At 55.9% G+C, this 26964-nt stretch overlaps 1 protein-coding gene across 4 annotated transcripts in view; it reads right to left on the bottom strand.

Annotated features, from left to right (window-relative positions):
* Window positions 1-4760: 4760 nt before the first annotated feature.
* PAK4 (p21 (RAC1) activated kinase 4) overlaps window positions 4761-26964 on the bottom strand; it is a 49692-nt gene continuing 27488 nt past the window's right edge. Inside the window, exons 1-10 of one of the 4 annotated variants that reach the window (XM_060185887.1) lie at window positions 24539-24854; window positions 16300-16373; window positions 14321-14557; window positions 11283-11744; window positions 10653-11093; window positions 9373-9506; window positions 9062-9188; window positions 7998-8123; window positions 6336-6470; window positions 4761-5758 (exon numbers count right to left, since the gene is read on the bottom strand). In XM_060185887.1, coding sequence (XP_060041870.1) covers window positions 5603-5758; window positions 6336-6470; window positions 7998-8123; window positions 9062-9188; window positions 9373-9506; window positions 10653-11093; window positions 11283-11744; window positions 14321-14524 — 1785 coding nt within the window. In that variant the 5' untranslated portion in view covers window positions 14525-14557; window positions 16300-16373; window positions 24539-24854 and the 3' untranslated portion in view covers window positions 4761-5602. Of the gene's footprint in view, window positions 5759-6335; window positions 6471-7997; window positions 8124-9061; window positions 9189-9372; window positions 9507-10652; window positions 11094-11282; window positions 11745-14320; window positions 14558-16299; window positions 16374-24457; window positions 24474-24538; window positions 24855-26964 lie in introns of those variants that run through there. The other 3 variants (XM_060185888.1, XM_016188517.2, XM_060185889.1) reach the window with 3 other exon arrangements.

Below are 26964 nucleotides of genomic sequence, written 5' to 3'. Positions count from 1 at the left end.
GTTTGAACCCCGGCTCCCCACCTGCAGGGGAGTCACTTCACAGGCGGTGAAGCAGGTCTGCAGGTGTCTATCTTTCTCTCCTCCTCTGTCTTCCCCTCCTCTCTCCATTTCTCTCTGTCCTATACGACAACAACAATAATAACTACAACAATAAAACAACAAGGGCAACAAAAGGGAATAAATAAAATATTAAAAAATATATATATTTATTATATAATGTATTTTATAATTATTATCATTTTGTTTATTTATACCACAGCACTGCTCAGCTCTGGTGGTTCTGGAGACTGAACCTGGGATTTTCAGTGCCTCAGGCATCTCCTCTCCCCGAGTTTACCTTTCTTTAGCAGTGAGATCTAGTCCACCTAAAGAAGCTGTCCAACAAAACTGAGTCAATGGGAATGCTTCTTAACTATGCAGTCTAATTAGGAATCACTGACCAGAAGCAGCAAGGAACACAGAGAATGTGGTTAGTTCCACTGAGTGCTGAATGCTTTATTTAGTTTCATTTAAAATTAAGTAGTCAGGGCTGGGGAGGTAGCATAATGGATATGTGAAAGACTCTCATGCCTGAAGCTCTGAGGTTCCAAGTTCAGTCCCTACCATAAGCCATTGCTAAGCAGTGTCTGTCTGTCTCTCTCTGTGTCATTAAAAAATATATATATTTTTAAATAGCCAGGGCTGGCGATATGTAAAGACTTTCATGCCTGAGGAAACGATGGTCCCAGGTTCAATCCTCAGCACCACCATAAGCCAGAGCTGAGTAGTGCTCTGGTAAAATTAATATCGGCAGGCTAGGGAGATAGCACAATGGTTGTGCAAAAAACTTTCATGCACGAGGCTTAAAGGTTCCAGGTTCAATCCCCAGTACCACCATAAGCCAAGCTGAGCAGAGATCTGTAGTCTATATATCCTTCTCTCTGTATCTCTTTCACTAAAATAGACAAATATGAAAAAATAAAATTAAACAGCCATGGCCTGTGGCTACCTACCTCCTAAGCAGCAAGGACTTAGAGCGTCCATTTGTTGTGGTAGTAAGTAGAGAATCAGTTTTACATTTCTTCATAAAAACGAAGCCATTTCCCCATACCTATTATTAAGCAGCCCCCTCTCCAATTGATCTGACTCATATATATATTTACCACGTAAACTTCGGCCTGCCTTTGAATTCCCTGCTTTGTCATTAAATTAAGGTTTCTGGGATGAAGCTGGCAAATCTAACGAGTGACAGTGGTGGGGAATCATGATTCAATAGTCGCTGAATTTTTAGCTAGGCACCCAAGACGGACTACATTTCCCAAGATTCCTTGCCGCTGGGTGTAATCACGTGCCTCAAGCCCGGCTGCAGAGGCAATGGTGCCACCTTGGGGGTTGTGTCCTTAAACGGGAGTTCTCTGCTTGGTCTGAGCATGTGATGGGGGCAGAGTGCTAGGGCAGGGCCCTGCTGGCTGGGAAGGGCTCAAGCCCTCACTTGGCCTAGAGGAGAACGGCTGACCCGTGAGAGCTGTCAGAGCCGCCTGCTCACAGGTTGTTAGAATACAGACCACCACCCTATCCATTTTCCAATTGGGCCTGGGAATTCGCATTTGCAGTGAGTTGGCAGGGGGTGCTGCTGGTTCAGAACTCACACTTGCAGAACCCCACGGGGCACTTTTCACTTGATCTCTGTGAACACTCGCTGCTGATCACACGGCAGCCCTGGTGCAGCTGAGGTAGTGCTCACTGCACTCGGGGAGGGCCTCCTCAGTCCTTGAACCCTGACAGGTGGCGCCCTCCAGGGCCACTACCCATGGTAGCAGGTGCTGTCAGCTGCCCGGCCACACTAGCCCTGCTCGGAGTCCCCTTGTTCCACCAAGGCTGCAAATTTCCGCCTGGGAAATTTGCCACCTGTGGCCAGTTAAGTTCCGGCCAGGAAGGGATGCTGGCAGAGGCTGGAAGAAGCTACCCGGCTCTGGCCACAGCAGAGCCATGAATGGACCTGCCAGGTCTGGGTTATGCCACTGAGCCATTTTGTTGGTTTGTTTTTGATCCAGCACAGTGAGTAGCAGCAGACTCTATCTTCTTTGCACCCTCCCCTTCACTTTTGTAATTTTGCCCCCAGTTATCACTGGGGTTTGAAGCCTGCGCAAATGCCACAGTTCCAAGTCAGTCTTTGTCTTACTTCTCCTTCTACAGAGACAGAAAGGCAGAGGAGCATATTGAGAGAGTGAACACACAGCTACACTTCCTTCAATGCGATGGAGGCTGGACTCAAACCTGGGTTTGAGCACATGGTAAAGCATTGCTGCACTATGCAAGTGAACTGTTTTGCTGGCCGCCTTCTTTCTCTTTGACAGAGGGTGAGAGAAAGGGAAAGAGGTGGAGAGACAGAGTAGACACTTAGCAACACTGCTCCACTGCGGGGCTTTAACCTGGGTCTTCATGCATAGCGTTTTTTTTTTTTTTAAAGCAGACAAAGGGAGACACCACAGCAGTAAAGCTTCTCCCAGTGCACTGAGCATGAGGCAAAGCTGGCATCCTCCTAGGTGAGCTATCTCACTGGCCCTCTAGTTACTCAAGCTCTGCTGGCGTCATGCCTACCAGCTCCCAACTCCCCCCATTTGAAACAACTGGGGTAGAAGAGGCTGTGCTCCTTTTGCAGGGGAATCAGCAGCAGGAGGGCATAGCCCCCCTCCCCCAAACTATTCTTTAAACTGAAGTGGCGGTGACTGAAAGTGACAATGACAGTGGTGAGGCTGGCCGGCTCTGCCCCATATATCCTGTCACTGAGCTGACCTGTCCCTCAGACAGCAGCTCCTTCTCAGCCATCCCAGGCCCCCCACCCCCAGGCACCAGGAACCTGGACTAGGTAAACAGCCTCCAATATCATTTTTTCCCCTTATTCTTTTTTTTTTTTTTAAGATTAAAAAAAAATCTATTTCCTTTTTGTTGCTTTTTTTAAAAAAAAATTTTCCCTCCTGGGTTATTGCTGGGCTCAGTGCCTGCACCATGAATCCACCGCTCCTGGAGGCCATTTTTTCCCCTTTTGTTGCCCTTGTTGTTGTAGCCTCATTGTGGTTATTATTGTTGATGTTGTTTGTTGTTGGATAGGACAGAGAGCAATGGAGAGAGGAGGGGAAGACAGAGGGGGAGAGAAAGATAGACACCTGCAGACCTGCTTCACCACCTGTGAAGCGACTCCCCTGCAGGTGGGGAGCCAGGGGCTCGAACCAGGATCCTTATGCCGGTCCCTGCACTTTGCACCACATGTACTTAACCCACTGTGCCACCGCCCGACCCCCTTGTTGCCCTTGTTTTTATTGTTGTTGTAACTGATATTGTCGTTGTTGGATAGGACAGAGAGAAATGGAGAGAGGAGGGGAAGATAGAGAGGGGGAGAGAAAGACACCTGCAGACCTGCTTCACTGTCTATGAAGCGACTCCCCTGCAGGTGGGGAGCCAGGGGTTTGAACTGGGATCCTCATGCTGGTCCTTGTGCTTTGCAGTGTGCTTAACTTGATGCACTACTGCCCAACTCCCTCTTCTTTTTACCAGAGTAATGCTCAGCTCTGGCTGACGGTGGTGCTGAGGATTGAGCCTGGGACCTGGGAGCCTCAGGCATGAGAGTCCTTTGCAGAACCGTTATGTTATCTCCATCGCCCCCACTCTCCTTAACTGGCTTTGGAATCATGGGCACACCAGCCTCCCCAAACCAGTCAGGCAGTCATCCTTCTATTTTCTGGAACAATCTGTACTATCAATAGTCACCTCATCTTTCAAAATCCAACAGATTTGTGAAAGTGCTCAAGTGCAAAGCTTTTCTTTTTCTTTTTTTTTTTTTGATATGTGCACTAGGGGCTATTTTGGTCTTGTTTTCCATTTCTCCCTATACTGATTTCACCATATTTTTTTCCCAAACACGTAACCACCTCATCCAGGATCCTGACACATTCAGTGCAGCAGTAGCTGCTTTGTGCTGGAGGTTTGTAGTCCCGTGATTCTCTAGCTAGACCCTGCATGTACTTAGCCGGGCCTGTCAAAGAACAACGCCCTATTCGCTGTGCTGGTGGGGAGCCTGGGGCGAGCGCTGAGCACTTCCCACCCACAAACCAAACCGAGGTCCTTGGGGTGAGAGGTGTGTGTGGGACACAGAAGGCGGACACCCCATGCCATCATGTCCCATAGTCAGTCCTCTGCTGGAAATATTGGGGCTACACCCGCAGGAAAGCATGGAGTGTGTTTAAAAAAATACTCCAGGGGGCCTGGGTGATGGTGCACCTGGTTAAGCTTACACATAGTGTGCATGGAGCTGGGTTCAGGTCCCTGTTCTCCATCTGTAAGAGGGAAGCTTTGGGAGTGGGAAGCATGCTGCAGGTGAGTCTGTCTCTACCAATCTCTCCCTTCTCTCTCAAATTTTGTCTCTAATAAATACGTTAAAAAAAATTTGTCAAAAAACAAAAAACACCACTACTCCAGTAGCTAAGTGATGGCACACTGGGATTAGTGCATATTATGCACAAGGACCTGGGTTCAAGCCCCCAGTCTCTTCCTGATGGGGGGAAGCTTCTTGAGTGGTGAAGCAGGTCTGCAACTGTCTCCCTCCCTTCTCAATTTCTCTCTGTTCTATCAAATAACAACTCCTGATCCATCCACCATAATCAATCTGCCTAGTGGTCAATGAACTAACGCTAATGCACCAGGGATGGCTCCAGACTGCTGGACAGGCTCAAGGCAGGCCCTGTACACACACACACACACACACACACACACACACACACACAAACAAGAGAATGTTTTAATTGTAAAACTAATGGGAGGGAGGGGAGGCTGGCGCTATGCCACGGGGGGGGGGGGGGGGGCGGGGTGGCGGGCCAAGAAGCTAATTCTTCGAGCGGTGGTTCTGTCCCTGGTGCCACCGTGGGGGACTGGGGATGTCTGCCCCCAACATAGGGACAGGGGCTAGTGTTACAAAATGGCAATATAAATAGATTTCTAGAAAAGAGGCTGTCCAGGTGCAGTAGTCATTTTCTGCAGAGGCAGGGGTGAGGTGGGGGAGGGGACAGGGGACCCCAACCCCTGTCTTCCCCATCCAGTCACAGGTGCAGGGCTAAGGGGAAAGGCCACTCTTCAGACATTCATAATCTACCCCCACAATGGCTCAGGGGGGAGAGGGGCTCTATGTTAGGCCAGATCTCGGAGACACCCACTTGCAGACGGGAGGACAGAGGCGTGGGACCCCCACGTGCACACGCACACCCTCACACACTCACGTACACACCTTTTCTGTAGTGTCTGCTCCACCCCAGGGGCCCCCACTGTGGGTTTCCAGTGATGGGGGGGGGGACACCTGTCCTTTCTGTAGACAAGAAAGTACTGGGGGAGGTGGGGGCTGTCCCAGAGGGTGGAGGAGGGCTCTGGGCGCCTTGCTGGTACCCGGGAGTCCCTGGGTTTTTTTGTTTTTGTTATAAAAGTCACAAAATTGAAACCAGAGTTCAGTAGTTGGGCTCCAGCAGTGCAGAGTGTCTTCCAGGCTAGGAACCGGGGGGTGACCCCCACATTGGCCTCTGGCAGCAGGGCAGGGCTGGCCCAGGGGGGCTCTTTGGTTCAGGCCAGGCACTGGGCCTCATCGCGTGCGGTTCTGGCGCATGAGGGGCACGATGCTGGCGGGCGGGCCTGCTTTGGCCAGGAACGGGTGCTTTAGTAGCTCAGCTGCTGTGGCCCGCTGTGTGGGGTCCCGCACCAGCAGGCGGTCCAGGAAGCCCTTCAGGGACGGTGACACCTGTGGGGACAGGTTGGGGGAAGGTTGGGGTCCAGGGGCCTAGCTAGCATGTGTCTGAGTGATAGCTCTACTGCTGTCACAGGGGCCTCATTTTCCTCTCCTGCCAAATGGGGGGTAGCTCTGGGAGCCTGCTTTGTTTGCTGTGTGCACAGCCCAGGTTCCAGCTCAGCTCCTGCCAGAGGAAGCTTCAGTGCTACAGTTTCAACTTCCTTACTTTCTTGTCTGATAAAAATGACTCAGAGGGGGCTGGGTGGTGGCAAATTCAATTAAATGGCAGTGGATTCATAGTGCCGGCACCGAGCCTGATTCCAGGAGCTCATTTCGGGCCAGCTGTTTCTCACCTGGCTACTCCTCCGCCAGGAATCCCTCTTTCCTGCTCTGCTGTATTTGGCCAGACTACCCTGAGCACAAACACTGGGATGGTGAGGGTGCAGAACACCCAAGTTTCCACAGACATTTGAGGTCTGGGGCTGGGAGGGGGTGTGAGCCTGGCCCATTCTGGGGTGGGGAGGGGTCTGCCCATTCTCCACACTACCCCAGTGCTGTCTCTCTCCCTGCCCGCCAGCAGGGGCCCCACCTTGTGCAGGTTCTTCAGTCGTGGTGGTAGGTTGTCACGAATCATCTTCATAGCTTTGAGGGGTGGCTCATTAAAGTAGGGGGGCTCCCCGTCCACCATCTCGATCACCATCACTCCCAGAGACCAGATGTCTACCTGCGTTGGGAGAGGGGACAGGCGGGATGAGCCATGCAGGGGCCCTGGTGGTTGTGCCCAGAGAACCCTCTCTGCTGTCCACCCGCCAGGCCCCACAGTCACCCAGGGAGGGTTCTGTCCGGCCCACATCCATGCCACCACCCTCCTCCCTTTATTAGTTCCCACGCCATCCAGGGCTGCTCTCTGACAAAGTGCTGAGTCAGCACAGGGGGTCCACGTGACCCCAGCTGAGCCAATCAGAGAGCCAGCTGAGGCTGACTCCTGTGTGCCCAGAGCAGTGGTGCTGCAAGGCAGGAAGGCCTGGTCTGAGCTGCAAGGTCAGCTGTGCTCCACAAGGGGAGGGTGTGTGGGGGGGTGAGTGAAGCTGCTGCTAAGGGACCAGAGAGGGGTGGGCGTGGGGGTAGGGAAGGACGCATAGAGGGCCCAGCCTTCAAGCCAGTCAGTCCCAAGCTCGCATTTCTAGGGGTCCAGAACATTCACAGTTCACGCGGTCTGTCACATCATGAGCAGTCCCGGCTGAGATGACCCCTTGGACTCTCTCACACCAGCCTCCCCCTCAGTGTGACTCCCTAGGGCACTTCACACTTTGGGGTTGGCTTTCTCAGACAGGTAAGACAGACAGACACATACCACAGCACTGAAACTTCCCCCGGTGCATAGCACCCCCACGCTGTGTACCAGAGTCAGGTCCCCTCCCCGCTGAGCTATCTTGTTGGTCCTCAGTGTACCTTTTTTTTTTTTTAAATCTATTTATTTTTTTTTCACCAGAGCACTGTTCAGCTCTGGCTTATGATGGTGCAGGGGATTGAACTTGGGACTTTGGAGCCTCAGACATGAGAGTCTCTTTGCATAACCATTATGCTACCTACCTCTGCCCTATTTATATATTATTAGATAGTGACAGAGAAAAATTGAAGAGGGGGAGATAGAGGAAAAGAGACAGAGAGATGCCTGTAGCCCTGCTTCACTACTTGTGAAGCTTTCCCCCTACAGGTGGGGACCAGGGACTTGAACCCAGGTCCTTGCGCATTGTAATGGGTGTACTTAACCAGGTGCACCACTGCCTGCCCTCCCCCCCCCACCCCCCCCGCGCACCTTTCTTGCTGACTGACTGATGCACAGTAGAGGCAGCCCAGGGCCATGCCACAGGTCAAAGGTCTCTGGTGATGGCAGAGAGTGAAGCAGGTGACAGGTAGGGGTGGAGACTGTGGCCAAGATGAGTGTCATTGTTCTAAGCACAGCTCCTCAGTGCCACCCCCACCCCCCACCCCTGACACTGGTGGGACCTGGCTCTGTGATGCGAGAGCTCTCTCTAATGCTTCCAGGAGCTTCTCCAGGCCACAAAGGCCAGCACCTCTGCTCTAGGCTGTCGGTCCGGGCCTGGTCACCCCAGCTCGGCATTATGCTCAACCAAGTACTGGGCGGCCAGGGACTAGCACCCAGGCAGTGATGGACCACACAAAGGATGAACCAAAGGTGCACGCTTAGCCATACCCACAAACGCCATTCCCAGCGTGGCTGACTCACCTCTGGCCCGTAGGGAAGGCGTGAGATGAGCTCCGGGGCCATCCAGTAGGGCGTGCCAACCAGTGACTTCCTTCGAGGCACCTCCTTGCTCACTTGGGCGCAGAAGCCAAAGTCTGACAGCTTCACCTGGGGGAGGGCAGGCAGGGGTTGGGGGTCAGTGGACAGGCTGCCACCTGTTTATTTCCTGAGTTTTGGATGTGCTGCGTCTCCAGAAGTCAGACCTGGGCTACTTGGGCTGCACCCCCACCTGCCTGCTTAACCCAGACCACACTGCTTGTCTCTCCGGCAGGGGTCTGGGAGAAGGGAAACACACTGCAGGACCAAACAATGGGTGGGGTCAAGGCCAGGGACAGCCCCCACGGCCCTGCTCGGAGGAAGAGGCACATGCTTAGTAAACAAGCGTGAGGGCTAGCTTGCCACTGTCATGACCATGTCTCCAGAGCCAAGGACTGACGCCTTCTTTGAGGGTAGGGGGGACAGACCGTGTACCCCTTTCAGATGCTGAGGCTATCCTGGATCTCACATCCCCCAGAAGGCAAATCTGCACGGTGTGCACCTGATTTTGGGGGCTGGCAGATGTCTCCAGAGCACATCTGCAGACATATGTAGATGTTCACGGGCGCCCACTGAGACTCTGGGGAAACTGAACCCCCTCCCTCCTTCCCTGGGCGAGGGCAGGGAATCACCCACAGGATTTGGTGCATCAAAATGTACCTCCTGAAAACCACTTCCACTGCTGAAATACAAATGCAGGTGTCTGGGTATCTCTGCATCCGTGCAGCTCAGCACTACACAGGTCCCCAGGGCTGGGAGCCTGAACCGTCCCCAGGGTTGGGAGCCTGAACCCCCACTGTCCCTTTTGGGCCCAGGGTTCGACTCTGACTCCCAGAGTCTTGTGCTGAGGTCAGCGGCTCCACCGCCTGGGGTCTTGGGGACTGTGGGAACAGAGAGAGCCCCTCCAAGTCTGGATGGATACATGAGGAGCAAAACAACTTGCTGCCCCTCATGGTGTGGAGCTGGGCTCAGAGCCTCACGGGGGTGTGGGGCACCATGCTTGTGCTCACCCTGCCATCATGGGTCAGCAGGATGGAGTCGCTCTTGATGTCCCGATGGATGACGCCTTGGGCGTGGAGCACCGACAGGGCCTGCAGCACGGCCAGGCACACGGAGGCAATCTGCTCCTCATTCATCCTGCGTGGGGTGGGGCTGAGTAAGATAGGGCCTGGCCTGGCCTGCCCAGGGGGTCGAAAAGCTCAGCTGCACAGCAGGGATATGAGGGGGACATGCCCTCCCTGGACCACTCCCAAAGGGTCTGGAAGGGACTTGGTTTCTGAGGGGCCTGAGGAGACAGCCGCCAGGCGGGGTGCGGCAGTACCTGGTATGGGTGACGATGTCGGTGAGGGCGCCTCCCTCCAGGAACTCCATCACCACCCAGAGCTCGTCCCCTACCAGGTAGCTGTTGTACATCTCCACCACGTTCTCATGCTGGTAGTCCCGCATGATCACCACCTGCGTGTGGGGGGCTGGGGGTCAGTGTGGGGGAGGCAGGAGGGTGACTGCTTGCCCCAATCCTGGGGTGCCTGCCACCCTATCCAGCCGTAGACTGGATGGACCCGTCACATCTGGGTCAGGTGAGGCTACCCTCTGTCAACACTCAGGACAGCTCTGTGCCAGGTATAAGTGCGTGTGTGCGTGTGTGTGTGTGTGTGTGTGGGGGGTGGCAGCCCAGGCACATGCCAGTTTCTGAGCCTCAGCTCTGAGTGGCCTGGGAGCCAGGGCTGGTGCTGGGGGTGGGAAGAGGGTGTTTAGGCTCAGGGTGGAGAGCGGAAAGACAGGCTAGAACAGCAGGCAGGAATGCCAGGGGCAGGGAGGCCAAGCCTGGGAGAGGCAGAATAGAGCTTCCAGGGGCAGCTTAAACAGAAGCCGGTGATGCAGCCCTAATACTGAGGGCACAGGGGTGCACTATGGGGTGCAGTGAGGTATGCTGAGGGGCTGGGAGGCAAGAGCTCTTGCCTTAAGACCCCTCGGACTTGGCCCCGAGTCCAACCCCTGCATCAGGGTCCAGGCGCTGCTCCTGATCCACATTCCTCTTGGGGCAGAGCCAGGACTCTTTGGCATGGGCTCCCCAAAAGACAGGCCACCAAGAGCCACAGCCTGGGTCATGGGACCAAGGGCCAAGGCCTTGTCACATCTGCCCACAATTGGGCTAGGCCTTTATCCTGAGGGCATCAGGGGGCATTACCATGGCCAGTAAAGGGTGTGCGTGTGTTGTAATGTGGCAGAAAGAAGTTTCCAGCTGCTAGCTGGGGAAGCCCAGGGGCACTCAGAGCAGGCCTAGAGGGAAAAGATGGGGCTTCCCAGGGCGGAGGGGAGGGGAGAATTAGGGCTAGCAAGGATGGTATTAAGGGGGAAGGGGGTTGGCGGGAAGGCCCAGGCTCTGTCCTGCAGACAGGGTGGGTGAGTCATCTCTGAGGCAGGAAGATGAAGGGGGGGGCAGGTTTGAGTCACCTGAATGGGTGTGAGGGGCCTGGTGCTGGTGGGCAGGTCAGGAAAGGGATGGAGGAGCCAGGCTGGGGGAAGTATGAGGATTGGGTCTCAGGCCCAATCCTAGGGACTCCCCCCCACCCCGCTTGAGGGGCCAAACCGGGGGTGCACCTCATTGAAGAGCAGCTCCCGCCTCTGCTGTTTGCGCAGGTCCATCTTCTTGACGGCCACCAGGCGGCCTGAGCTGCGCACGGTGGCGATGCACACGATGCCGGTGGAGCCCTCACCAATCTTGATGAAGTTGTCCAGGTAGGAGCGGGGGTCTCCGGGGTCCACCACCAGCTGCAGGGCGGCCCGGAACTGCTCATGGGACACTCGCTGGGGCTCCCTTTGGGGTGAACGGGGGCCAGGGGGCCCAGGGGCAGGGGGGCCGGCAGGGGAGATGAGGGTGCGGGCCTGGGGGGCCAGCTGGGGCTCGGAGGCGTGGGGACCCAGCATGCCAGGGCTGGGGGGCTCTCGGGTTCGGGTGGGAGGCTGGGAGGAAGAGGAGGACTGGGGGGCAGTTAGGCCCCCCGCTGATGGCCCGTTGGGAGCTATGTTGTGAGGTTCCCCCTGAAAGAGAAGCGAGAGGGGGCTGTCAGAGGTTGATGACTCTGCTCTCCAGGCAGGAGAGGGACTTGGCTACGGGTGGACACATGGCGGTCAGGATGGTGATGGACAGTGGGCTGGAGCTGGTGGGTGGATGTGGGGAAGGCTCTGGGGAAGGGGGCAGAGGGGGGACTGGGGCAGGTGGTCGGTTACCTGGGCACCCCGGGGTGGGTGGTCCGTATCAGCCCTTGGGTACGTGTTAAAGGGCCGGCCTGCTGCCACTTTCACACCCCCAGCCAGACAGGCAGGCTGGGGGGTGCCAACATCTGGCCCAGAGTGGGGGCGTTTGTCCCGGGAGGACTCCTGGGGTCCCCCTGAGCCTTCCCTAGAAGACTTGGGCCTCTTCTCAGGCCCCACTCGCCGCCTGTCTCCGCCGCCGCTCCCCGCCTCGATGCGGCCTGGGGCCCGGATGTGGCCGCCCACCTTCTCTGGGCCCCCCTTGGATGGGACAGAGGCCAGATCCGCAGGAACCCCGTTTTCCTGTCGAGCCCGGGTGGGTGGTGGCGGGCTGTCTCTCCGCAGGGAGTTGGAGCGCGTCACTGACATGTTCTCGAACTCATCAAGCAGCAGCGTGAGGGCCCCATCCTTGGCACCTTTGCTGCCCCGCACGATGGTCTGGGGTCCCGGGCAATGGTGGGGTCGGGGCCGGACAAGGATGAGGGGACACAGGACATGGAACAGACAAGTGAGGACGAGACATCACAATACACACACACACACACACACACACACACACACACACACACACACACACAGAGACAAGACAGAGACAAATGAAGAAATGCAGAAATGCCATGGGGTGATGATGGGGCTGGGTGGCCCTACCTGTGTTTCTGGGCTGGGGTGTGGTGGTGGTGGGGGGTGTCCCTGCCCGGTGGGGTGGAAGGGAAAGAGGGCAGAGGCCACACCACCCCATAATCAGCCCTGGGGAGCTGGAAATTACAGGGTGCTGGGGTTGGGGCCTGGCTGGGTACTTCCTTCCCTGCAGGCTGCTGAGACTGCAATCCCCAGACCCTGCATCTGTTCCCCTGGAAGTCAAGGGTGGGTTCGGGTAGAGTCAGAAAGAGCTGGGTCCAAAGCAGAGGGCAAGAGGGTCCTGGGAGTGGGGGTGGCGGAAAGGAGGGTATGTAGTAAATGTGGAAGCCCACAGAGGCTGGGCAGAGTGTAGCTAGCCATCTAGATCAGTCCCCCTTCCTCCTCTAGTACAGAATCACCACCTCCAGGCTGGCCTCTGGCTCCCCCTGGCCCCAGGCACACTGGTCTCTGTCTCTAGTCCTCACATGCAGCAGGCTCAGCCTACAACCCCCCACTCCAAATCCCAAGAACACTGTAGCTCCCTCCTGCCTTCAGCATTTGCTAGAAGCTCGGCTTTTGCCAACCCCCCGCAGTCTAAGATGTCAGTGCTAACATCCCCAATCCCCAGCCTACTTTCTTTTCTTTTTTTTCCAGTGTTTAATACCAGCTGCATGGAGCCGGCACCCTGCCGCCCACTGTCCACTCCTGGGCGCCATGTTGGCAAGGGCAGGGGTCGCTGTTTCCTGTTCTTGCTACACGGCAGCATCTGGGACACAGTTGGTGCTTAATAGACATTTCTGGACAGGTGAGTTGGGTGGGCTGGGAAGAAGCTGGCCGGGGAGGGGAGACCATGCCCTTTCCCCCCCTCCCCCTCCATGGATCTCTGCAGTGCAGGGACAGTGGCCCAGAGTTTCCAGACAGCCTGAATTAGACTTCAGCTACCCCTGATGTGCAGAAAACACTGAGCCCACAAAACCCACCCAGAGGCCACCATGTCTCTGTGGGCCTGCCCCCAGTGCTGCCTCTCCTGGGCCTTGGGTGTTGCTCTGGAAGCTGGCTCTGGCCAGGGGCCCTGGAAGCCAGGTGGCCATGTGCTTAGACTGTGGTGCTGGGGCAAGAAGTCAGGAGGTCCTGAAAGTAAAGGGGACTGAGGAGCTTCCCATATGTGCTCAGGAACATACTAGTGTGAATTCCAGCTGCCTGGCTGGGCAAGGGCTATACTTTAGGAGCTGCTCTAGGGGGTGGGGCTGGGGGGGGCAGTTAGGGCCCACAACGAGCCCCAGAAGAGGCAGCTGCCACTTAGTTCTAACCTATTGGCCAGAAGCCAGAAATGATCATCTGTGACGCCATTCAAGTTTGAAATGGTGGCAAAACTCCAAACTACTGGAAAGCCCTCTGCTCACTTGGATGATGCGCTGCTCTGCCATGTGTGTGACCCAGGTTTGAGCCCAGCCTCCACGGCATTGAAGGAAGCTCTGGTGCTGTGGTCTATCTCTCTCTTCTCTCTGCCTCTCTGTTTCTAACAACCCCCCCAAAAAGTTCCCTGCACAAGCCCAGCGATACATCAGGCCTTGGTGGGTCACTTGGCTCAGTGGCTGCTGGGATAGGACATGTCACACTGCCCCTAGCCCAGTCCCAAGCCTGCTGCCCTCTCCCTCTCCACCCCTGGGAAGAATTCTGGCTGTGTTCCTGGCCCTCCCCAGTCCCCACTGGCCTCAGGATAAAGTCCAGCTCCAGGCTGGCTCCACAGGCTGGGTGTGGCCTCACCCCACCACAGGCCACCCTCACTGCAGGTCACACCCGGGCCTTAGACACAGACCCAGCCTGCCATGTTGCTAAAGATGGCAAGAACACAAAAGCAAAAACAAAGTTTCAGCACTGCCAGAGGGGTGCACTCCTTCACTCAAGGGCTTGTCTCTCCATCCAGGGCCTCACTTGCAGTTCCTCTTTAGCCCTCAGGGCTGATTCAGGGGTGCTCCCTTAAGGAAGGCACATCATCAAGCTCCCCATGTCCAGTGCCCTCCCCAACTTGAAACAGTCACTATCCAGGAGGGGGGCTGGCTCCCAAGCCTGTGGGGACTCTGTGAAGGGCCAAGGATGTGTGTGTGTGTTGGAGGGAGGGGGGCGAGCACAGAGATCCTTGGGGGCAGAGGGCTTGTCAGAAGGGCTGGGGTTAGTGTGGGCTTCTCAGGACTGGCATCAGCACTGAGAAGCAGTCAGAGGGGTCAGTGAGGGTGGGGAAAGACTAGAGTTGGGGGTGGTGGTGGTGAGAACTGAGCTGTCTGTTTGGAGGTTGCTAGCTATGGGGTCAGAGTGAGGGTTCTGTTAAGGACTCAGACACTGAGGCGGGGGTGGGGGTTAGGTCAGGGAAGGTGATGGGGGAGGCACCCACATACCTTGGGGGCCCCAGGCTGGATGGAGGTGATGCAGGCAGGGTCAATGAGGGGCTTGGGTCGGCGAGCTGACTCCTCGATCAGGCTCTGCCACTGGCGGGGCAGCCCTGTGAACTTCTGCTCGTGCTGGTCGAAGCCCGTGTGCACCCGGTGCTCAAAGTTGGACGGCGCTGAGATCTCCACCCGCTTCTTCTTCTTCCCAAACATGGCGGTGGCATCCGGGGGCTCTGGCCAGCAGGTCTGTGGGAGGGGGACACTCACTGGGACCTGATAGCTCAACCTGCTGCTCCAGTTCTGCCCCAAACTCCCCCTTTAGAGATGAGGAAACTGAGGCGTGGGAGGGAATCCTCGCCATGACTGCATGGGGAAGAGAGCCACTTCCCCAGAGCTAAGAGCAGACTAAGCTGCCTCTGTCTGTACGGCGCCTGGGACAGAGAGAGGGAAGACCAGCGCCAACCAAACAAAACCAGAGCTGGAGAGACAGCAGGGTGACTGCCCTGCCATGGACTCGGCTCTGGATAGAGGCCTGACACTGAATGGGGGGCAGTGGCACTGGAAGCAGTCCTGGAACTGTGGCTTCTCGGCCTCTCTCTGTATTTGAATAAACAATAACAACAACAGCAACAGAAACCAGCCTGGAGCAGTGAAACTGCATATGCATGAATAAACAAAACAAAATGCCCAATGGGGCTGGGCTGGGCTGCCAAGAGCATCTACTTTGCTGTGTGTGTGACCCAGGTTTGAGGCCCCGCACACCACGTGGGAGTTCTACTGCAGTGGGGGAGCTTCAGTGCTCTAGTCTGTCTCTCTGGCCACTAATTGTTGTTGTTATTGTTATTATTATTATTATTTTTACCAGAGCACTGCTCAGGTCTGGCTTATGGTGATGCTGGGGATTGAACCTGGGAGCTCAGAGCCTCAGACACGGAAGTATTTCACAGAACCACTATGCTGTCTCCCCTGCCCTCTCACTTCATCCTTTTAATTTTTTAAAAAAATATTTATTAATTCCCTTTTTTATTGTTGTAATTATTGTTGTTATTGATGTTGTCGCTGGATAGGACAGAGAGAAATGGAGAGAAGAGGAGAAGACAGAGAGGGGGAGAGAAAGAGAGACACCTGCAGACCTGCTTCACTGCTTGTGGGGAGTCGGGGGCTCGAACCGGCATCCTTATGCTGGTCCTTGCGCTTTGTGCCACCTGCGCTTAACCTGCTGTGCTATACTGCCTGACTCCCTCTCACTTCATCTTTAACAAAACTGGGACCTTGGTAGGTTCTGGCAGTAGCACACCCAGTTAGGTGTACCCATAATAGTGTGCAAGGACCCAGGTTCAAGCATAGTCCCTCACCCCTGCCCCCCACCTGCAAGGGGAAGCTTCACAAGCAGTCAAGTAATGCTGTAGCTATCTCCCCCTCCCCTCTCAATTTTTCTCTGTTTCTACTCAATACATAAACAAACAAATAAATAAATAAATCTGTAAGAATAATATTATAAAAGGGTCTGGGTGGTGGCACATCTGGTACACATTATGGTACTTAAGGACCCAGATTCAAGCCTCTCATCCCCACCTGCTGAGGGGAAGCTTCATAAGTGATGAAGCAGGATGCAGATGTCTCTCCCCACCCCCATTTCTACTTTCCCTCTCATTTTTTCTCTCTATCCAAAAGAAGTAAATAAAAATATATATTCTTTTTAAGTTGGGACCTTGGTGAAGCCCAGGTTGATGGCAATAACAAAAAAATGAAGGAGGAGCCAAAGGAGCAGGGTGGGGGCATGTTGACAGTGGAATTCCACTGGGGGCCCAGAGACTAGAGCTGGGGCAGGGGAGCCACATGGGCAGAGCGCAAATCTCTGGGCCAGTGACTTCACCTCTCTGCGCCTCAACCACAGGGGCCAGAGCATTAACTGAGTCACAGAAAGCAGGGCTTGGCCAGAGGTCTGTCCCCCTCTTGTTATTCTGATGGCCTGGGGTCCCCCAGACCTGGTCTGATGCCGGCTGTGCTAGAAGAGCCCTGGGGTGGGTGATGTCTCCTCTTGGGGCTCCGGGCTATTCATCTGCAAAACAGGAGCAAACCGGCCCTTTAATCACTCACTCACTCACTCACTCACTCACTCACTAACTCACTCACTCACTCACTCACTCAGTAATAAATCACTCCTTGGTGCCCAGCCACACACTGCTCTGTGTCAGGTGTTGACCCCGAGAGTCTCTGACAGAGTGGGGTGTCCGTCCCCCAGACAGACAGACATGTGTCCCAGGTGAGGTCTGTGTGGCATCACGCTCATGGGCAGGTGGGTGCCCCCTTCCTACCCCTGCTTCTCTGTCCAGGAGAACCAGTTTGGCAGCAGGAACCCAGTGGGAGGCGGGCGGGGACCCAGCAGCAGACCTGTCTGGGCTGGTGCAGACCTCCGGGCAAGCAGGTGGCCAGAGCCAGGGCTGCCCAGCCAGCCCCCCACACACACACCTGCTCTGGGGTCCAGCTGTCTCAGTGTGGAGTGGACCAGCCTGCGCCCTCACCTGAGCTCCTTTTCTGACTCCAAAGAAGTCCAAGGCCCCTTCAGTGCTCTTCCCCATTGCAGACCCTCACCGTACCCCTCCCTCCCTTTCTCCCTCCCTCCCAGGCTTCCTGCTGATCCCTGGGCCCCTGACTCCCCTGGTCTCCCTCTCCCCACTCCCCTGGTCTCCTTCTCCCCACTTCTCTGTCTCCTGCCTATACCCTGGCCCTTCCCAGCCTCCCAGCTCTGCTCTCCTGGGATCACTCACCTCTGGGGCAGCCTCCTCCCTCCCTCCCTCTCAAATCCCACTCCCCAAGCCCAGGACTGGGGGCACTGAATCAGAGGCCTCAGTGGGAAGCACTGAGCCATGTGACCCCTCAGTAAACCAGCGAGGGAGTGGGGGGTGCCGGGGACCCCAGGAGGGACTAGTTGGGACTCAGATGCGTGTGACCCTGCTGGCAAACTAGGGGGTGGCCAGGCCCACCTCCGGATATTTGTCTGGGGCCACCCCTTCCCCTGGGCACTGTGCAGAAGGCAGGACAAACAGAGGAACTGAGCCTGTTTATAATGACTGGTGGGAGCCCCACCCTGAGGCAGCTTCTAGAGCTGCTGCTACAACCCCCTGCACCACCCCCCAAGCCTGTCCTGATCTTCTGACCTTATTGGGGGGGGGGGAGGAAGATGCTTCACAAAGTGGGGAGTGGGAGGGGGTTGGCCAAGAGCAGGTGCTGGGGCTTGAGAATGCAGAGGTCACACTGCCCAATTTGGACAGCCCTGCTCTAGTGCAAGGCTCTGGGCCATGGAGTTTCTGTACCCTCAGAGGGGGGCACATAAGCCCCCCCCCCCCCCCGGGAGTTCCAGGGCCAGCCACCTTGTGCCTCAGTTTCCTCTTCTATTAAAAGATGGTGAGAACAATGCCTGCTGCCTGGAGTTCCAACTGGAGGTCACAGAGGGCTGCAGGCACCCCTGACCTGGCCCAAGGTGGCAGGGTGGCAGCCGACACTGAGCACCTGTGTCCCTTCTGAGTACTCCACCCAGAGTCGCTGGTTAATCTCCATAGCTGATGGGTGTGTGTGTGTGTGTGTGTGGGGGGAGCCCTGAGCTACAAGACAGGGCCAGAGGAGGCTCCCTACTTGCCCAGGTCACACAGTCTGTGTGTGGGGGGGTGGGGGGGGTGGGCAGTGACAGGAGACTCCAGACCTGTCCAACTCAGAGCCCACAACACATCTGTTGTTCACAGCATCCCAGCTACCACGACTCCAGAGATGCGAGATCCAGGCCCTGCTAGGTGCTCTTGTTACCCCAATTCACATAGGTGGCTGCATTCCAGAGAGAAGAGTCTACTATCAAGGGTGCCCAGGACTTGAAGGTGGAGTGTTGGGCAGCCACCTGTCCTGCAGGCTGCAGCCATGTGACTGCTGATGTGTTGACACCTTGTCACTGCTGTTACTATCTCTGGGGCTGGCCCTGGCTGCCACCCTTTCCTCCCAATCTCTCTTGGCCCCTCTCTCCCTGAGCATCCAGACCTTGCCCTTCCTCTCTGGCCCTGACCCCAGCTGGGGGTGAGGATCCCCACATCCTACCTGGCCCATCCCAACTCCCAGAGGAGGCAGCACCCCGCGGGCTTGTACACTGGACCCTGCATCGGAGAAGACACCACCAAGTGCGGCTCCCCGAGGCTCGGCCACAGTGCTCCCTCCTCTTCCTGCCCTACCCTGACTAAGAGTGGACCCAAAACTCAAGGCAGGCACCCCTGATTATATTTTAGAGTTGGGGCCTTGTGCATGTACAATTTCACTGGTCCTGTCTGCTTTTTTCATTCAGATGGAGAGAGAAAGACACATACAAACACACCACAGCACCCAGAGCTGCCCCTGGTGCCCTCTCATGCCCATTTTCAGATGTGGACACTGAGGCACAGAAAAGTGAAGCCTCTTGCTAAGGAGACCACGTGGGGCTTGGAAAGTGGTTTGTTCTGAAACTGACAGTTATGAAAGATTCAAGAGACAGAGAACCAGAGCATCACTCTGGCTTATGTGATACTGAGGATCAAACTGAGAACCTCATGCTCACAGGTCCAGAGCTCCTGGCCCACTGGCATTGACATCCTGAAATGCTCTGCTGACCCCTAAGGTTCTTCCCCATAGCCCACAAGGCTCTGCACAAGACACCTGTCACCTCTCTGTCCTCGTCACTTCCCCCCATCCCTGTCTGACAACCTAGCCATGCCCCCACAGCAGGGCCTGTGTCCCAGCTGCTGGAACTCTAGTCACTGACTGCTTTTCCTCCATCTGCTCTGTGCTCAGATGCTGGGTTCCTGTCTTTGCCAGCTGTATGCCCCCTTTGTCAGCTTTCTTTTTCCTGACTGCACTTATCACAGACAATTCTTGCTTTACTTAGGAGACTGCTATACCGTGAAAGCATGACTTTGATCCACACTGGGAAATCAAAAAACCCACCTGATCAGTGTAGCCTGGCAAGTAGCTAGTCCTAAGCCTGGGAGTGTGAGGTCCCAAGTTTGATCCTTGGCATTACATGTGCCAGAATGATGCTCTGGTTTGTGTTCTCTCTCTGTCTTGTGCACACACTCATAAATATGTAAATAAATAAATATATTTTAAACTGCTTGACGTGATTTATTGTGGCATTTACTTTATTGTAATGGCTTGGAACCAAACCCACAATGTCTCTGAGCTGTGCCTGTACAGCGAGAGAGAGAGAGTATGAGAGGGCAAGAGAGTCAGTCTTTAGTGTTTGTCTCCCCCACAAGTGGGGTTTGCACCCTCCTGCTCCCTACCATGCCCCAATACTCACAGCAGGGGCTACCCACAGCAGGGCCCAGGACACTTGCTGAAGGAGCTGGTTTGTCCATAGCTGCTACCTCAACCCCTGCCCAAGCAGTACATGTGAGAACCTGGGTCACTCACCCCTGTGCCCTTCGGCTGTGAGCTTTCACCTACCAGCTCTGGGAAGACCCCTTCCTGCCTCAGCTTATCCCAGACTTTCCTGGGATCTGCTCTGAACATACAAGGGGAGTCTAGTTCACCTGCCCGGCCCACAGTAGGAACCTCAATGTCTCTCCAGCCCCTGGAACAGCCTGCTCCACTCTCCTTTCTGCACTTTCTTATTCCTGCCGCCCTCCAGAGGTCCCACTCTCCCCTAGCCAGTGCTTCTCCACTCTCTTCTGCTCCCAACTCTGAGTCCTAATCCTCTGAGGCGTCCCTGGGGACCTGATCCTCAGACTCTGCCTCAAGCTTTGACAATTATGTTTTTAAATTTATTTATGTATTTAATGTTTATTATTATAGACAAAGAGAAATTGAGAAAAGACAGGGAGATAGAGAAGGAGAGAGACTGAGAGACACCTGCAGCACTACTTTACCACTTGCAAAGCTTTCCCCCTGCAGGTGGGGACCAGGGACTTGAACCTGGGTGCTTGAATACTGTCATGTGAGCACTTAGCCAGGTGCACCACTGCCTGGCCCCATTATTTAAAAAAAATTTAACCAGAGCACTGTTCAGCTCTGGTTTATGGTGGTACCAGGGATTGAACCTGGGACTCTGTGGAGTCATAGGCAGGAAAGGTATTTGCATAACTGCTATGCACCATGTTACCTCAGGCTTTGGAACTGTGCTTAAGTGCCCCCTCCCCCAGGGGTGGGCAAACACCTTCTCCCCACAAATAACCAGTCATATCACACTGCCCACCCTTTCATTCATCACTGTCACTGAGGTCTGATCTCTGCAGGTGAGAGGCTGTGCCCACAGCTGTGGCCAGAATAGCTAGGCACACCCCTCTCCTGTGGAGCTCACCTTCTGGGAGGGGAGGGGCAGCTAGACCGATCAACAAGGGGTCAGAGAAGGCTTTGCTGAGAAGGTAAGGAGAGCAGGGAGCACAGAGGGGGTCATATGGGGCCTGGAGGAAGAGTGCCAGACAGCAGGGAAGGTCAGGGCAAATGCCCTCCATCCCAGGCTTGAGCTGGCTAAATAAAGAGAAGACAACCAGGTTGGAGAAACAGCTCACTTAGAGAGTGCGCCGCTTTGTTATGTGCACTCACCAGGTTTGAGTCTGCCCCCCACTGCTATGGTCTCTTTCTGCCTCTCTGGCTCTAACTTAATGCACAGGCAGGCGTGCACGCACACATACACACACATACACACACACACACACACACGCCAAAATGGAGTCACTCGTGCTAAGTCTCATAACTGGAGACCTGATTTAACTTGAACAGCCTTCCAGAAATTCAGTCAGGCCATCTGGAATTACCTGGCCAGGATGAGTGAGATCACCTGCCTGAAAGACCACTTCCATCCCCAGAGAAGTGACTGGTGGTAACCCTGCCTGAAACAATTCCCTCTTTTCTTATCTCTCCTTTCCTTCTCAAAAGCCTTCCCTTTGTACAGATCCTTCTTGGAGCTCCTTTCTACTTGTGAGACTGGAAGCTGCTGGTTCAGGAGTCACTGAATGGACACTGTCTGGTCTTGGAACATGTTCAGTTGCTGGACTTTTGCTGCTGAACAAGGTTGAAGAGCAGAGAGGGGGTCTGACTAGCTGGGGCAGGGAGAGTGGGGGACAGAAAGGTGACAGTGGCAGGCTCTGTGGGGACTAGGCGGCGACTTGCGGAGACTCTGCCTTTCACCCAAGTGAGATGGCATCCCAGGAAAGGCCTGAGAAGAGTCAGTCTCCCTCAGGTTTCAGACTGTGTGGAGGGCATAGAGTCCAGGGATTGGATGGCAGTGGTGTGTGTGTGTGTGTGTGTGTGTGTGTGTGTGTGTGCATGCGTGCATCAGATGAGTTAGGTGAGAGAGGTAGGTGATAAAGGCCAGGTGGCGGGACTCTCTGGGGGCCACCTCTGCAAAAGGTGGGGCTTGAGCCTCCAGGTGGGCTTGGTCTGATATTGCTCTCACCCCCAGCACTCCACACCCAGCACCTGGCTCATCCTACCACTCAGCCTGTTCTCTCCTGGCCCTGAGCATGGTCAGTCAGAGGGGTGTCTGCTCTTGTCCTCACTAAGGTGGTGGCTCGGTGGAGGAACCACACCACAGGTGCTTGGTCACAGTTGGTTCCTGGTGAGTGAAGAGTCCTGTCCCTTTCCGTCCCTTCCTGTTCCTTCCTTTCCTGTTTCCGCAGCTAGTAAACTGAGGCCCAGATAAGGCAAGCCTCTCCCTTCCACCTGCCAACACGGGGTCACAAAAGCGCCCCAGGGACCCCTTGAGAAGACTCCACCACAAACCAAAGAGCCTCTGCTTCACCAAGGACCCTAGAGGTTTGTGAGACAAGAAGAATGACAGACACAATCCTACTGGCTTAGAAGGGAGAGTCTTTGAGGGCTTCCCACTTGGACGAAACTCCCCACTGGGAATCAACAGAGTTGCCCCCTCAGACCTCCTCACTCCCTCTTACGCCACCCCAACCTGCTGACTGCCTCCTTGTCAGTCCCGGACAACTTCAGGGTCTTGGCACTGACTGCTCTCTGCCCAAGGCTGCCTAGCTGACTCTTCCCTGGCACTCAGGTCTAAGTGCAAATACTACCCCTCAGAAAAGCCTTCGAAACAGTCTGCACCCTGACTTTCTATGTGAAGTTGTCACCTGACATCAGACTGTAGAGTGGGGATTCCTCCCCACTCCCTTCCCCTCATGGGAGGAGCAGGGTCTCTGGCTTGTCCCTGGTATGCAGAGCAGCACAGGCACACAGGAGGCACTTGGTAAATGTCTCTGAAACGTGATGGGTGACAATGCCAAGTGACGAGCCCAGACACTGAGGAGGCTAGTGCTGGGGGAGGGCAAGTGGGAAGCGTGGGGCTCACCCTGATGCCTGAGCAGGGGTGGGGTCCAACTCTTTAGAGACAAAGTCTGGTGATTTGGGACCTGGCCTGGGTGTGTCCCAAACACTGCTAGAGGGACTGGGAAGGTGACTGAGTAGCTAGAGCGCGCGCCTTGCATACATGAGGCCCTGGGTTCAATCCTTAGCTGCCAGTGCACTGAAAGAAGAAAGAAACTGTGCAAGAAGTGCCTGACTATGAGCCCATCCCCAGGTTTCCTCAACCCAGAAAGCCCACCAGGGAATCTCATGAAGTGGTAGTATACTGGGGTATGAGCAAGGGACAAATCATGGAGGGGACGGGGGCTTGCTAGAAATCTGGGAGTCCTCACAGCTGGTGAAACCCTCTAAGAAGATATGGATCCCAGGTCACCCTGACCTTAAGAAGCAGGAACTGGACAGAGTTGTTATCTGGAGAGTGCAGCACCCCCCTCCCCCACAGCCTCTGCACAGAATGTGCTGGTACCAGGACCCAGCAGGCAGGCGGTGCTTCAGAGTAGAATGGCTGGGCTTAGGTGCCAGCACCCCACGCCAAGCTGTGCATCCTCGATCAAATGCCTACCTCTCTGGGCCTCTGGTCCCCTATATGCTGAGTGGGAGGGGTGCTAATCCCTAGTTCCCAGCAGTGTCTGTCTGGGGGACTGAATTAGATGGCATGTGGAGAGTGTTTCCACCAGAGTCTGGCATTCAGCGGTCCTCCCTGCTACTGCTAGTAACACTGCTACTATTATCGGTGCCACTGTTATTGTTGCTGTTACTGAAGGAAGGAATAAAAGAAAGAGAATGCTGGACACAGTCCGTCCCTGTCGGGAGCTGTCTCTGTTAAGTCATCCCTTCTCCAGGGCTGGGCGGGAGGACAGTTTCGCTCTGGGCTGGGAGCCCCTGACAGGTCAGGACTCAGAGCTGCCTTGGCCCTATGACCCCAGCCCTACCAGCAGAAAGTAAGGTGTAGCCCAGACAGAGTGACCGAATGAAGAGTAGGTGCCCCAGGCTCAGATGGCCCCCTCCCACTGGCCAGGCCCAGCACAAAGGGCCCTGCTGATGCCCCTCACCCTCCAGAGGCGCCACAACAAACCTGAGAGAGGGGGTGAGCCTGCGGGGACTAGGGAAAGCAGATTAGATTTCATTCATTCCTCCCCAGGCAGGGCAGGAAGCAGGAGGGGGAACAGGCAGAAAAGAAACACACATACAAACACACACACACATGCACACACGCGCGCACACCCTCAGTAGCCCAAGCACCTACCCAGGTTAGTGGGGAGAACTTCCCACCACCAGACACGGACAGGTCTGGGGGGAGTGGCACGGCCAGGGGAACAGCATGACAGAGGGGACCCCCGCTCAGAGGGGACTCACTGGATGGAGGGACCACATGCTCTGGCCCACAGCTCCAATAGCAGGTCACTGACGAGGCCATGGGCACAAGGACCCCCCCCAGACACAGTGGTGACACATGCAGACCCTCACACCACCTGGACATGTGGGTGGGCACACTCACATACACTTAGCCCCATGGATATTCCACAACTGCCAGGTTAGCCCAGAAAGGGGGTGTCCCAGGCCCCCCATCCCAATTAGGAATACGCCCTGAGATACATCAGACCCCAGGACCACAGATCCACATGACAACCAGCAGACCCATGGCCAACTCTAGGGCCACCCAGAGTGACCTGGGGTCCCTCAGAGCCACAGCCACTGACACAGCTGCCCTGAGACCAGTGCAGAGATGTGGGGTGATCCTGAGGCACCCCAAACAAGAAGCACAGGGACCCCACCCCTGGCCCCAAGGAAGGTGTGGTCCCTGACCCACGTGCTCACCTGGCTCCAGTGATCAGGTGGCTGGCACCACGGTCTGTCCCCAGCCCTCCCTCTCCTCCTTGCTGCCCCAGGCCAGCTCACCTCCACTACCCTCCTCGCTCTGTCCGGGGCCACCCTGGGTGGGGCAGGGCAGTGGGAGAGGCATCAGCTGGGCGATCAGGGAGAAGGTACAGGGCTCCCCTGATGTGGGTGCCCACCGGGGCGGGCTGGCTGGCCTCGTGCCCCAGCCTCCTCGGCAGCGGGTGGTGACACGGCCCTGCCCTGGCAGGCGCTGAGCTTGGCTATGGCACCAGCCCACAGAGGGTGGAGGGCAGGCGGCAGCGGGAGGGACAGATGGAGGCGGGGCCAGACTGGGCCACGGGGCCCACAACTGGCCCTGGGCTGGAGGAGAATGGGGGGCTGGGTCTCCACAGGAGCAGAGGACCCCAATGGCAGCCCTTGACTCACAGCCTACCTCCAGTGCCACCCCCCACCCCAGTACACAGACAGCTACCACTGCCTGGCTCCCCGGTTCTGTTTCCAGGCTGGGTGCCAGAGGCCAGGGAAGCAGACTATACAGAAAGGGGAGGAGCTCGGGGAGTGGCTGGCTGGGGGGTTCACTCTCTGAGGTGGAGGGGTGTCGCAGGCTGTGTGTGATTCCAGCAAGAGCTCTGCAGGGTGTCCACTCATTCATCAGGACCAATCTGACATCAGGACCAGGCCAACTGGGGAGGGCACGGAATGGGGGGGGGGGGGAAGGTGTGTTGAGGTGAAGCCCCACATTCCCAGCCCCAGGTGTGAGCGTGCAGGGGCTGGGAGATTTGGCTTCAGCGGTGGGGAGATCAGAGTGCGGAGTCCACATGCCATGTGGCTGTTTTTTTTTTTTTTTAAATACATTTCTTTTCTTTTTTAAGTATTTTATTTTTGAGAGAGATGCAGAGAGAGAAAGACACAGAGATAAACACCAGAGCACTGCTCAGCTCTGGCTTAATTATGGTGCAGGGGATTGAACCTGGGACTTCGGAACCCCAGTGTCTCTTTGCATAACCATTATGCTATCTACCCCCAGCCCGCCATGTGGCTGTTTTGCCAGGATGCAGAGAACCTGTCAGAACCTGGATGGTGCAGGGGAAACCGAGGCCCAGAGAGGCTGAGTGATCTGCTGTCTCTGGTCTGTGGTTCTGACCCGCTGTTCTGGGCAGGCTGGCTTGCATGCAGCCACTATTCCAGAACAGGAGCAAAAGACCCTCAGAGGGGTGAGCTGGGTGGGGCTGTAATGCCTGCCCTCTGCAGTCCTCAGCTGTCACCTCCTGGCCCATCTCCTCCTCCAGACCTCACTTCCTCTGCCTGGCCTCCTCTGGCCCAGCTCCCTGTGCGAATTGTTTCTTTCTGTCCCTCCTACAACTGAGAACCTTGATGCCGCCTGCTTTTCCCCCACTCACTCCTTTGGGGCCCACGCCTCCCGCAGGAAGTCCTCCCCAATGCCTGACTGGGTCAGGTACCTCCTCTCCTTCATCCTAGCACTGAGCCCTGCAGCCTGGCACTGACTGGCAAGGCCACAGCTCCCTTGCTGAGCTCCTGACACACCCCAGACAGGCCCAATGGAGGCTGAGGATTAAGTGGGGGAAGGAACCAGATAGGACGCCTGCCCTGGGGGCTGACATCGAGGACACTGTGTCCTCACCCCACTGGGGGATCCTGTGAGTGTAGGTGTCCAGTTAGTTGATGGTGAGACAGTAAGCCTGTGGTCATGCTGGCAGGTGGGCAGAAACACAATGTCCTTCCCTCTCACCTGCTCTGGCAGCCCCACCATCCACCGCAGCAGCTCCTGACATGACGCCCCATCCCCCTCCTCAGGACTTTAATACAAGGATGGATTCCCACCCGCCCCACTCTGCCCACAAGCCAGGGGTTCCCAGCAGGGCAGGTTCAGGAGACCCCAGAAGCCGCAGGTCCCCAGCCACCGCCCCCAGCGTGGGGTGGAGCACCTGCCAGGCTGCTGCCCAGGGAGGCGCCAAGTGGGGTGAGCTCCCCAAACCGGACAAGCTGGTTTGGGTACTGGTGGGGAAGGCAGTCAAGATCGGGCAGTTCTGGCCAGCAGCAGAGAAACTGGGTCTCAAGAGACAGGATTGGGGGGGGGGCAGAGGGAAGAGGGAATAAAGCACCCCTCCTGCAGAAGTTTCCTGGGGGGAAGTTCTTCCTGGGGATAGGACTCAGGGGCAAGGAGAGGGCTCCCAAGGCCCTCTCACTCCACAATCTTTGTTTTCTTACTGCTGTGTGTCTGTCTGTCCCAAGGCTTTCTAAACAAATACACTCTCCCAAACATAGCCTAAACCAAAAGTCAACATAAAAATCCATCACTCAGTAGCTGAGGGAATGGCTCAACTGGTAGAGTCTGGGACCTACAGGCCTGAGGATCCTGGTTTGACCCCCCCAGCACTGCATGTATCACTGCCTCCTGTCCTTTTTCTGTCCGTGTGAAACTCTCACATGTGATAATTCCAATCATCTGCTCTAGCATGGAGCCC

Source organism: Erinaceus europaeus, chromosome 2 (genome assembly GCF_950295315.1).
Source record: "Erinaceus europaeus chromosome 2, mEriEur2.1, whole genome shotgun sequence".
In the NCBI taxonomy this organism is placed as follows: domain Eukaryota; kingdom Metazoa; phylum Chordata; class Mammalia; order Eulipotyphla; family Erinaceidae; genus Erinaceus; species Erinaceus europaeus.
This window is presented reverse-complemented; position numbering and strand designations above follow the sequence as displayed.